At 38.1% G+C, this 12,567-nt stretch overlaps 2 protein-coding genes across 2 annotated transcripts; one reads left to right on the forward strand and one right to left on the reverse strand.

Annotated features, from left to right (window-relative positions):
- The first annotated feature begins 983 nt into the window (after positions 1-983).
- Positions 984-4,948, forward strand: si:ch211-214p13.7. Its single transcript, XM_037108640.1, has 4 exons — positions 984-1,122; positions 2,635-2,654; positions 2,760-2,800; positions 3,100-4,948. The coding sequence occupies exons 1-4, from the start codon at positions 1,103-1,105 to the stop codon at positions 3,280-3,282; spliced, it is 264 nt and encodes an 87-aa protein (XP_036964535.1). The 5' UTR covers positions 984-1,102; the 3' UTR covers positions 3,283-4,948.
- A 1,371-nt stretch (positions 4,949-6,319) lies between these two features.
- LOC119025269 (cell surface glycoprotein CD200 receptor 1-B-like) lies at positions 6,320-9,721 on the reverse strand. Its single transcript, XM_037108649.1, has 7 exons — positions 9,578-9,721; positions 8,969-9,025; positions 8,168-8,476; positions 7,526-7,795; positions 7,217-7,309; positions 7,083-7,125; positions 6,320-6,987 (listed from the first exon to the last, which is right to left on the reverse strand). The coding sequence occupies exons 1-5, from the start codon at positions 9,669-9,671 to the stop codon at positions 7,224-7,226; spliced, it is 816 nt and encodes a 271-aa protein (XP_036964544.1). The 5' UTR covers positions 9,672-9,721; the 3' UTR covers positions 6,320-6,987; positions 7,083-7,125; positions 7,217-7,223.
- Positions 9,722-12,567: the final 2,846 nt, after the last annotated feature.

Below are 12,567 nucleotides of genomic sequence, written 5' to 3' on the forward strand. Positions count from 1 at the left end.
AACAAAAGTCTGCCAGAGTGCAATGACAAGTGAGGCAGTAGTTAGGGTTTTCTTCACAGGTGGGGGACGTGCATTCACACTACACATGTGGTGCATTGATACCAGTCATAGCAAGTGCTTTAATGTACTGTTTGTGTCAATGCAGCCAGTAGATGATGTAAGATGACACTTATTTTACAGCCGACAGAGGGCACGTTCATTCTCAGTGGTTTATGAGTCACCCAGTCTGATCCAACAGCGCCCTCCAGTGTGTGATGTTAGGCTACATATGAGAACATGGTTTGTGTTGTTGAATATTCGGGACAATTCACCTACTTTACTTTTTTTCAAACATCTGACATTTGACAGCTGAACCTTAAAGGGACACTCTTAGATGGATTTCACGGCTTGAACATGAACATGAAAGAGCTGTCTCTGAATGATCATAGCATCCATAAAGGTCTGTGTGGGCTCCTGACAAAGACAGCATGTAAACTAAAACTGGACTTTACTCTGAACCTGAAAAACGACCTGCCACTTCCTCATATTCCTCATCAAGAAAATTTGCACAATCGTGCAAATGAGACAGCAGAGCAACAAGAGCAGACATCACAGCTCAGCTGCTAAATGATAGTCTGGGTGAAACCTTGCAGATGTTCTTGAGATGTTTGTTTATACACTGAGGCACAGTGTTCGTGACTCCACCGACAGACCATTTCTAACAATAAAACCTGTTTGATCATGTTACATTGATCATTCCTTTAATGTACCTGAGGCATGCATTTGTGTGTGCGTGTGTGTGTGTGTGTGTGTGTGTGTGTGTGTGTGTGTGTGTGGGTGTGTGTGTGTGTCTGTGTTGTGTGAAACCACCATGCACAGGAAATAAAAATAACACACAAACAGGACATTGTATGCTCTCCCCCCCACCACCCCCCTCTCTCTCTCTCTCTCTCTCTCTCTCTCTCTCTCTCTCTCTCTCTCTCTCTCTCTCTTTACTGTGGCCTATGAGCACAGCAGAGACATCAGTGCGATCAGCGTCTACCACAGTCCTTCCTTACCAACCAGGTACTGGCCCCTGCCACCCGCAAATTCAGTGTAGACACACAGATTCTTTGGGTACATCATGGGAAACTGCACCTCCAGGTGAGTAATCATCCTTAAAACAAGTATGAGTGGACACTCTCACATGCCACAAAGCAAATTTTTCAGCATGCGATACTTACATTTGAATTTTTTTTTTCCTGAAACTGCTGCGTTTGTTATGTTTGAATCTCAAGAAAATGTGGGTGAGAACATTATTTTAAAAAAAAGAATGAAAGAAACATGAGAGAGCTGGAAACTCTTTACACTTAGTAACAAAAAACAAAATTGCATTCTGGCCCTGTTGCGAGATTCTTCTTCTGCATTCGCTTCAGCAAGGAAATTGTGGTTTGCTGGCTAAGAATAGACTGTTTTCTGTCATCAAGCATCGACACGAGCAGATTGTATTTTTCATAAACAGTATGTATTTGTTATAAAGCGACGTTGAGGGCATGCACAGTTCTACCTTCCATGTCACAGACATAGACAGTTGGACATGGACAGATGTGGGTTGTAGGCATGTGTAAAGTGTTTCCTGTTGCACCACATGTTGTCATCTGTTAAGCTGTCAAGGAAACACTGCTATGGACTAAAACCTACACCTCCCTAAAGTCGTTGCAGATTTTATCGACTGATGTGCACTGCTGGTTTTAAGATGCAAATAACTTTAGAATCCACTAAGTGGACGTTAGATTAGCATTTTCAATCTTTGGAAGCTTTGTACGAGGGGTGATTGATAAGTTTGTGGCCTAAGGTCGACGGATATGACTTATTCAGTCCTAATCTTTGAGTGATTATTAAGTTTGACATTAAAGGGGCTCCATGTGATGTTTTCTAGCAATGTACATGAATGAATCACTTTTGTAGTTTTTCTGTGGATTGTAAACTGACATAAAGTGCAGACCTTCTCCATCTCTCTCGTTGCCTCTACAAGCCTGCCGATCCTCCCGTTAGCTGCTATGTCCACCGATTACTGCTGCCTGTTCGCGCACTGAGGAGGGGATATGAAGTTAGCTAAACCAGTGGGTTGGGTTTAAGCACAATGGTTAAGGTTTGGCAAATAGTATGTTTTAGTTGCCACAAACATGGCTCATCCCCTTCCCTCGCCTCCCCGACATGAAAGTTGGGTCATTAATATTAAATATAAATCTGATACGGCACCTTTTGGTTAACATGTCAATGTGGTGCATGGCCGATGACATGTACAAATGTGATATGCTCACCTGTGATTTGCAGAAACCTTAAGTTCCAACATTTAATCCTGGGGACTGGAATGAATTTCCTGATTTGACACCCCCAGACTTTCACCTCTTCCCCAATATGAAGAAGGAGCTCGTTGATTTTGAATTTGACAGTCATGAAGTTGTTATGACTGCTGTGGAGCATTTCGTGGAGGTCCAGGATGTGTAGAAAGAAGAAATTATGTAGGAGGGGACTATGGTGCAACATAAATGTGCTATGTTTTCTGCAACTAACTCCTTCAACCATAGGCCATGAACTTGTCCGTCACCTCTCGCTGATCTGAATGTCTGTGTCATTATCTTGGTCTCATCATCTGAATTTATTTCACTTTAGGATAAAGAAGAAAAGTGAAGGTAAAACTACATTTTTTTGAATAGTTTTTAATGTGGTCACTAAGAGAAGTTCATACAGTTGAGCAATGATTAACATAACGTGTATATATACACTGTTTCTTTTAGGGAATTCTGTTCCAGATGATAAGAGAGGAACAGATAGTAAGGTAAACCTGCACACGTCAAAGCCGTGTCTATTTTTGTTGAGCATAAATCTTATCAGTTCGAGCTTTCCATGAGACATGGGTGTGTTTCTGTGCTTTTATGACAGTCATGTCAGATGCGCTGCCTCATTAGATTTGCATACTGGGTGAACAGTAGTGCGAGGCTCATGGTTAAAGAAACTGTGTGGTGGTTGATTTCACTTATCACACCAAAGAAGTGCCTGTTTCAGTGGCACTGTATGAAAAAAAGTTGTTCAGGATTAGGGAATTAGCATCTCACTCTGTGAATTGTCTCATGACAGCCTTCAGAGGATGTTACGTATGCCTCGATCGACCACACCTCTGTCAATAGCTCAAGAAGACCCAGACCTACCACAGATGATGATTGTGACTACGCTACGGTTAATGTCCCAGCAGCACTTCAACGGGAGTCTGAGTGCTCATCTAAAGAAGAATGTGAAGACGATTATGTACTGATGGGGTAACCAGAAACAAGAGGACAATTTCACTCAGGCTAAAGATGCCGATCTAGAAGTAAATTTGGTGTCCAATGTTTTGTCTTGGCATCTAAGAACTCGAACTGCTAATCAAGTCTTCATCGTCAAAGAAAAAAGTTTCCCTCTAAATTTGAGGCTGCGTAAGTGTGGTGTTCCTTCGTCGAGAAGACAAACTTGGATCACATCTGACTTCCTTACTGAGCCGATCCCAACCTCAAGAGAAGAATCTGGAATCAATACGTCTCTGAAACTGAATTCAAAACTTTCGCCATCTTCATGTGAACTTCTGCAAGCTTTGCAGCGTCTCCCAAAGCTTCTGACCTGTACAGTACGAGTTACAGTGAGCTTAGTGACGGAATTTTACTATCACTATGTGTTTGCAATTTTACACAATCATTGTGTCATTCAAAACAATTCTGATTGCACATATTTTTGTTCACAGTCAACAGTGGGGTTGTACTAAAACTTGATCTTAGCACAATATTTGCACTGTGACTCAAATTCATACCGAAAGTCCAAGAAGGTTTTAAGTGACAAAAAAAAGTACATTCAGAGCACAGTACGCTGACTATACTGTTGACTGTCCAAGAATCCAAGAAGGCACTTTCACAGCATTTCATTCAACCATGGGGCATCTAGGGGGAATCCAGCTGAAGTAAAAAAGACATTTTAATAAATTGTGTGTGATGGTGAAACAGTTCCATGAGAAAAACACATTTTGCTTTCTCTTTGTAAAGCTGAATGTGCTAAACAGCTTTCCAAAGTTACAGTTTTGTTTACAATTGTGTCATTTTCTGTTTCCATACCTACTTTACATACATATTGTATAATGAGGATGTATGTATGAAACGTCTGGACACATCATTGCTGTTTGGGCTTGAAGAACTTTTGCCACTCCTGCAAGAAGTTACATGAATTTTGAAAAACTCCTCAGCAATGTCTCCAAAAGACTGAACCCAGTAGCTTCTGATAAATTACATTTAGTAACAACTTGACCTGAGTGATCATGAAACTTTTTTTAATGATTATGATGACATATATAAATGCATAAAAATGTCTTCAAACAACATTCAGTGTGTCACTTTCAGTGTAAGAGCTCTGTTACCCTGTAAACAAAAAGCCCCCTTTTAGTCAGGTTGGCTTAACAACTGATGATTCTCTACTGCCAAAGAAAGTTTGATCGTTATCTGAAGTCTGTTGAAACAGGGCCAAAGCTTTGCTCCACCTTAAACTGAAGTTTTAGTTGTTGAAGTTTTGCACAACATTTAGCTGCCTCAGTAGCTATATGTGCCATTGTCTGAATATCAAATCCATGATGGAAGAATTTCATGTTTATGTTACTGTGTCCACAACACAAACTTTAATCTGCAGTTCAGAGTCATCTTTCAGTGCTCCTGAGAATTACTGCATGGCTGCACATCAACCAGATATACTAAGAATAGTTACTTAAGACTTGAGAATTTACATGTTTTTATGTTTTGTATGTGTCTGCAGAATGCTAATTTGTTGTCAATGCCAATTGTATCCGTACAGAATTATTTATATGTGTTACTTGATGCGTACGAAATGGGGGAGAAGTGTAATTTCCTGTAGGGTTTCTGTTGTTTCATTGTGGGTTTACTGATATCTTTATTGATTAAAGGTTTACAGAATACAACTTTTGTTCACTATTCTGTTGTATTTCTATATAACTGGGTATGACATAACTGATGTCATAATCCCTTTGTTTGAAGGTCAAACAGAGAGCAAGTCATGTTACTGTGTTCACAGAAGAGAGGCCAGAGGATGAACGAAACTAAGTACATTTACTCCAGCACTGTTAAGTACCAATTTGGAGTTACTTTTATTTTACTTGACTCTTTACTTTTCATTTTTACTATTACCAATTATCATTACTATTAAATTTAATTTGTATTATATAATTTATATTGTTAGTATTACATGTTATTACTAGTTATTTTACCGTGTTTGCGTAAATAGCCACCAAGAGCTTAAAAATAATGTTTTGTTTCAGGGCTGAAATGACTTGTTTCATTGATTGTTTTGTCAATTAAAAGTGCAATATGTACTGATTTTAGATTAAACCTTCAGAAATTTACAAATATGATCAACATAATTTGTGGACATGATGTCAAAGATATTTGTTTTCAGTAGTCCAATGTAATAGCTCAGATACGCCTTTATATGGTATTTTCACCTGGCAGATGTGTGCAAGCCGTAATTGTGCTATATAACTCAAGCTCTCTTTTAATCAAATAAATAAACTAAATACTGAAATATAAATAAAAATTATGTATAAAATTAAGGATTTACAAAAACAGGTGGCCAATTCATACATGTTGCACCTTTAAAATTAATGATAAAATTAAAAAGGGAGGTTCACATTTGTCGCATTTGTTAAGGTGGAACCATAAGATGTGTTTGCATGAAAAATAAGTTAAAAAAAAAAGTATTTACATAGGTTCCAATTAAGTTTCTGTCAAATTATTATAAAAGAAATTTTATTGGCTATTATGATAGTTGTCAAAGTCATTTTTTTTTAATGCAAAAACATTTTATGTTTCCACTCTAATGTGAAGATTTACTGATATTTAAAATGAGTTTAAACATTTTTTTATTGTATCTGTCAATTATTTTGAGGTTTACACCATTTGGATGAAACAAACACTGGGAAGGTGTCACTTTGGACCATGTGTAATCGTGACTGGATTTCTTACTATATTCAGAATCACTATAAACCAAACAATCAATCAAGAAAAGGAGAAAATAATCAGTAGATTACTACGTAAGGGACATACTCATCAGTCAACCCGTCGTGACAATGCTGCGCTTGTGGTCTGGTTAGGTTTAGCTGCAAAAATCACTTAGTTAGGATTCGGGACAGATAATGCTTTGTCTTTCCTAGTTATGTCGCCTCATCAGCTCATACACGTAATATGAACCTGATGTGAGACGTATTGTAGAGATGTTGATATGATACACATGAAACAAATACATTTATCACAATGACACATTTCATGGACAGTCATTAGTTTACTTGTACAAAATAGTTGAGTGAGCTCCATCAAGAACACAAAGCAAAACACTGCTTTAACATTAATGCATGACAAAAGACAATCTAAAGGGATGAAATAATAATCATACAAGACATTTTCTGCTTCAAGAACTTTTACTTTGAATGTTTTAATTTTCTTGAGTGACATTTTCAAAGCAGACATGTAACAGAGTATATTCACAGTCTGGTTACAGTACTTTCAATTTCAAGTAAAGGATCTGAATACTTCCTCCAACACTGTGCAAAACTAAAAGAGTTCAAATATGCCACGCTTTGTGGACAGAAATACATTTGTGTGGTTTCTTTTTTTCAGTTCAACTAAATATTCAGTGTGAGGGTCAAGCAAATTATAGCAGTGGCAGCCTACAGTTTAACATCAGCAATCTCACAAGTCTGCAGACATGACTGTCTCTCAAGGACCGTGGATACCACTCAGCATAATGAAGAAATTACTACAGCAAGCAAAACTAGTTTCAATCTACAACCTGACTGTTGTCTGAAGACAGTTGAAACTATTCAGCAGTTCTAGATTTAAGCTTGAATTATTTGCATTATTCAGGGATCTTAGCGCGATGCAGTGCATGGTCACGATGGTGGACAATGTTCTGCCATACCACCGGTGGATGGCAGAGCGATTCCTTGGGGGAGAGAGACACAGAGGTGACGTCAACAAAACTTAGCAGTGGCAGTAAAACAGACAGAGCTTTGAACTGCGGAGTTAAAGATTACTCACTGGTGCAGATGTGGTTGGAAAGGTGTCAAAATGCTGACATCACCTGGCAGAACGTGGAAACACAAACCAGCTCAGGCAAGAAACTTGCAAGTGTAGTTTTAGTCATTTATTTTTCAACAAATTCAAATTCTTACCTCAACATTATTTTCGCTTGTATAAAAGTAAAAATCCTGCCAAAATCACAAGGACTGCCACAACAGTCAGGATACGTGGCCAATGAACATAATCTACAGTGAGAGAGTGGAGATTAATGACTTGTTAATAATCTGCTGGACGTCCCATATATTTACAGGGTTATTATATGAAATATAATACAAAACACCAAATAAACTTTTTTTAAAAAATACTTCTTTTCCATTTTTAGAATATTACATATTTTTACTTCTGCACTAAACACAGAGTTTAGAACATTTCTCATGTGCTGTGCTATCTGAAAGTCTGACCTCTTGGGAGTTTTAGTTCCAAAATCTTCTCCTCTCTCCAGTACGGGTGACTGATGGTACAGCTCAGGTTTTCTGTGTCCATTCCTTCTGATATCTTCAGACGACTCTCTACTGTAAAAAATCCATCTGGTTCAGACGATGTTTTCACATCCGATATGTTTCCCGCGTGGCTCCAGAGGATGTTGGCAGCAGGTTTTCCTCTTTCAGCTTTGCACACTGCCACCATCTTGTTGTCCTGTTGGTCAAACCAGGCTGATGTTCTGGGAGGAACTGAGCCAGTGAGGACAAAACTGATAAATTAGATTGTTTTCGCTATCTCTTATACTCAGATGAACATTTTCAACTGGACTGTAAGATACATTATGCCGAGGATCAGGAACATTGTGTCTTGAGAGGTCAGAGCAACAGAAAGTAAATGACATTATCTTGCATTTTGTAGTGGAAGGAACAGGTTCAGTGGTAGATATTTCAAGATCCTGGTAAGTAAAACATAAAACTACCTGTGTTAACAAATTGAAAGTAAGGAAAGGCAGGCAGAATTTGTCTGATATGGGTGAAGTGGACATATATGAAGTGAACTTTAATTTACTTGATGTTCTCCAAAAAAATCTTTTTCTATCCTTGTGAGGAGAGAATTCATACCTGTGATGGCCACGCTGATCTCATAACGCTCGCTTCCTCCTTTGTAAACCAACTCACATTTGTAGACCCCTTCGTCACCATTGGTGAAGTCTGGGATGTGCAGGTATGACTGAGTGCTGGATGTATATGTGAGTGACTTGCCATCTTTGCATGTGTCTACTCCTCGGCCTCTGTCATCTAAGGATATATGACATTCATTCCTGTATTTCAACTGTATTGTCCAGATAACATATAGTGTCTCTTTCCACGTCTTATTGCTGCATGTCAAGTCAACATCACTCCCCTCGTTGAAGGCTGAATGTCTGACAACTGAAAAAAAAGGTAAGAATACTTTACACATAGCAGTGCCTTGATTGTACTGATTTTATATTCTAGGTTAATTCTGTTATAGGATGGTACACACGGTGCACATGTTCTGATGAACACAAAAACATGTAAAAGACAGATTCAGTTCTACATTGGACATTGACAAGAGCGGAAAATAAACGATAAATAGCATGTTACACAGAACAAAATGGCCAAACATTTGGTATAGTCCCTTAACAGTTCATAATTACAATCCAAAATTGACTAAAGATTAAGATTAAACCTTTTTTGTTCTGCAAAAACAACTTTTTTCAAAGCATTTATTTTAATATCTTAAATTCTTTCAAACTAAAAAAGTGTTGGAAATAATTAATAGGAGAAATGGAAACGTACATCATATTTTCTACTCCAGGTGCCCTCACTAGTATCATATATCATTTATATTTTAACCCTTCTGCAAAGTAGCCAGTGAGAAAAGGAAGGAAATTAGTTTACCATCACCATCACCGATAGAAGAATCGTTAAAGCTCGCAGAGGTGTTGTGATCAGTTCCTGTTTGAGATGGAGGTGGATGTGAGGAAAGAAAAAGTTAGTAAAGCAACAATCGGGGTGATTTGTGTGCTATTTGTTACTGTCAAGAAGCACGATCTGCAGTGAAGGCTAAGGGTTCATTCTTTCTTAATCTGCTGATCTACACACATAATGCACAACTGATCTATAAACAAAGCTATAATCACCACAATAGACCTCATCAATACCAAATAGTTACACTGTTATTAATGGGCTAAAAGTTTATGACTCCAGCTTAGTAAAACTGTTCCCTCATGCTCTCTTGAGAGTCACATCAAAAGATAAAAGAGACAATGACAACCGTTGTATCAACCCCCTTGTAATTCATTTGTTTTATCAAACCTTTAACCTAACGTACCTTTAACCTAAGTACCCGATAGTTATCCATTTATAACCTATATATACTAGATAATTACACTGTCGTTATTAAGCCATAATCCAAAGGGTTGCTGTTCCTGTTTAAATGAATGACTTAAACCTGTTCAACACGTTCAATCTCACAAAGTCATTAGATAAAAGATTGTTATGTCTTACCAGGTCCTAGTCCATAGACACTGACATATGTGAAACAGTAACACATCAGCAGAAAGGCGTGTGGCAGTCTGTCCATTAGGCTTGGCATGTTCATCACCGGAGATCTCAGGTTTCATCTCAAACTGCAGCTACTGCAGAGGAACATTTCACTTGAGATAAGTTAACCACTTCCTGACCTAAATCTGAAGACCATCCTGCACATGTGATGTTCAGTGCATCAATACAAAAGAGTTCAGGATGTGCATGCACACGAAAGCAGCATACTGTATATAATCTTTGCAGTTCAATACTGTAGCACGCCCTTACTGACATACTTCTTTACACAGATTGCGGTCATCCTCAATACAAAATCTGGGACACATAGTTCTAAAGGTTATTAAGTGGGCTTGTTCAGTGGACCGGGGTTTCCCCAGTAAGCAACCCGGCAGGAAGTCATGCACATCAATTTATTTTATACATTTACATTTTCTCTTTGAGGGAGTCCTGCTTCTGATAATAAAGAAGCAAAGTTTCTGCACTTTTGTGACAGTCCTGTCAGAGGTGCTGCCTCATCAGATTCTGTAGTGTGAAGCTTGTTGGAAAGAAAAAAGCTGCTGCTGTTTACCACAGGAAGTCATAATCACTTACCACATAAAAAAATACGCTTGTTGAAGTGTCACGTTTTTCTAAAGAAGAAGAAGCTACATGTAACATATGTTCAGGATTGAGGAATTACCATCTCACTCCGTGTATTATCTCATGACAGCCCCAGGAGGGATTTAACCTATGCCTTTTCCAGAGCACAATACAAAGAATCACGAAGAATGAAGGTTACCAAATCCCAGTTCCATGAACATTACTGAACTGTATGGGCAGAAGACCTTACTCACATGGCAGCCATTTCCCTCCAACATCGCACTCAGGCCAGGAAACTTGAATGCTGCGATAATGAAATGTTGCAAATGAAGGGAATCAGATAAATTGTTGTCATTTCACTGGTCCCTCACTGATTGTTATTGATAGTGACAATCCGGGGACACTTTCGGCCTTATTTTAAGGTAAAACAACATTTTTGATAACCCTTTAGCTGATTTTACCATGACGTCAGCAATGTTGCCGTTTGATTACATCGTGTCTGTTTCACTTCCAGGTTTAGACAAATGTCTCCAAGATGTGTGTTGATATTTCTGAATCAGTTACAACCTTTGTTCATCGTATAACATCAGAACAGTATTGTATCAAACAGTAACATTAGCTAGAATCTGGATGAATGCTAATATTTACTGTTGGGTAATGGCAGCTAAGTGATCAGTTGATGTCCAACCTTGGTAAAAATGATCTAATGTCCCTCAAGATCAGTTGCCTTTACAGTTTCTAATCAATTGGGAAACAGTGAAATGATAACAATATGTAAGATTTTGCAACTTAGAATACAGCAATATGACATTTAAGCTTCTAACCCAGAGGGTAATGTCAGGGGAAAATGGTGAAAAGCTACAGGCTACACTGGCGTTGCACGACTTAAAGTGAAACTCTCGCCCAAATGCAACCTAGGATTTATTTGTGAATGTATTTGAGTCAAACCTTCCTGTAAAAGCATAATTACGATGAAAGGGGCACTTTTAAGATTTACTGTAGTTTTGTTTTCGGACCAGCTAATTTTCAATGGAGTGCATGGGGCACTCATATGCTAGCATCAAAATTGGTATTTTTAAAACCCTATGAAGGCTCAACACAACATGAATCTTTGCTCGTAGTATCACCAGGGTCTCTACACAGGAACACTAGCATTGAGACCATTGTTTGTGTACACAAAGTTTATAAAAAAGAAAGTTTTTGAAAAACCCACATTAGCAGCTGTATCTTCGAAGCACCACCGTCATGGCAGACAAAAAGTGTCGATCCCTGAGTGCAACCTAACAGGAAGGTTTGAGGAGCAGTCCACCATTACTCTCCTTCCTGTTAGGTCGCAACAAAGCATCTTAGTACACAATAAAAATTAACTGCTATACAAGCTTTCTATAAACTGATCAATATACAAGTTGCAACATTAGGGTTACAATAGTTTGTAACTAAAAGCGGCCTGCAAAGAACAACCAATGAGTAGATTAGTCTCTGTGTTCAGTGTGATGGTGTTTAACGATGTATTGTATGTCATACAGCAAAATGTGTCGACGCTCATCCCACTCAACAAGGCTTTTGACAGTGCCACACTGTCACATATGCCTCATGAAAAGCACATTATCTGGAATTGGAGGAGATGAAGGAAGTTTTACTTGTTTGACATGAAGAATCTTGACAGTCATATACAAAGGTTTTAACAGCTCAGAGCCTCTTCCAGAACAAAACATCTCCAGAAATGTTTACCCCGAAGCTTCTGACAAACTACTGATTGGACCACATGGACCTGACTGACTGAGAAACTTAAAGCCACTATGTATCCATCCATGATGTAACAATGTCACGTTTCTATAATTGTGTCCACAGCACATAAATAAAACAGCATTTAAGAGTGTACCCATTATGCAACTGTCCTGAGAATTGCTGCACATGGCTAAAATATACTTCAAATGGTTAATGAGAATGTATTTATCATGTTTTGTTTGTGTCTGCAGAATGCATACATTTTATGTCAATGCCTGTATCTACACAGATTTATTTATATGTTTGACTGGATAATTGAGTGATTTATTATGGTTAATTGATCTTTTTACAAGTTTAAAAGTACTTTTTGTTCACAATTCTGCTGTAATAATCAATTTTATCTCTGAAAACGTTTGAAGAAACTGATGGCAGTAATCCCTTTGTCTGGGGGTCATTCTTCTGTGATATTTTTTCGCAACATTTTAGAGAAGAAATCATGTTGATGTGTTCACCATAAACAAATAGCTGTGTAGTGTAACTTATAGCTGCTATAGCCTACAATGTAAAAGCAAAATCAGAAAGTCTCGACACTGTCTTTAGGTGACCAGTATGAACAGAAGGCATTATTACAGCAAACAAAACCAGTT

The sequence above is a fragment of the Acanthopagrus latus genome, chromosome 9, assembly GCF_904848185.1.
Source record: "Acanthopagrus latus isolate v.2019 chromosome 9, fAcaLat1.1, whole genome shotgun sequence".
Taxonomy (NCBI): Eukaryota; Metazoa; Chordata; class Actinopteri; order Spariformes; family Sparidae; genus Acanthopagrus; species Acanthopagrus latus.

Bases quoted from the DNA above. Each gene is read 5' to 3' on its own strand.
- si:ch211-214p13.7 (XM_037108640.1), top strand. From the start codon at position 1,103: ATGGGAAACTGCACCTCCAG. The intron at 1,123-2,634 runs GTGAGTAATCAT...ATTTCACTTTAG, and splicing joins ATGGGAAACTGCACCTCCAG to GATAAAGAAGAAAAGTGAAG. The intron at 2,655-2,759 runs GTAAAACTACAT...TGTTTCTTTTAG, and splicing joins GATAAAGAAGAAAAGTGAAG to GGAATTCTGTTCCAGATGAT.
- LOC119025269 (XM_037108649.1), bottom strand. From the start codon at position 9,671: ATGAACATGCCAAGCCTAATGGACAGACTGCCACACGCCTTTCTGCTG. The intron at 9,026-9,577 runs GTAAGACATAAC...CATCTCAAACAG, and splicing joins TGTCTATGGACTAGGACCTG to GAACTGATCACAACACCTCT. The intron at 7,796-8,167 runs GTATGAATTCTC...TCACTGGCTCAG, and splicing joins GATCAGCGTGGCCATCACAG to TTCCTCCCAGAACATCAGCC.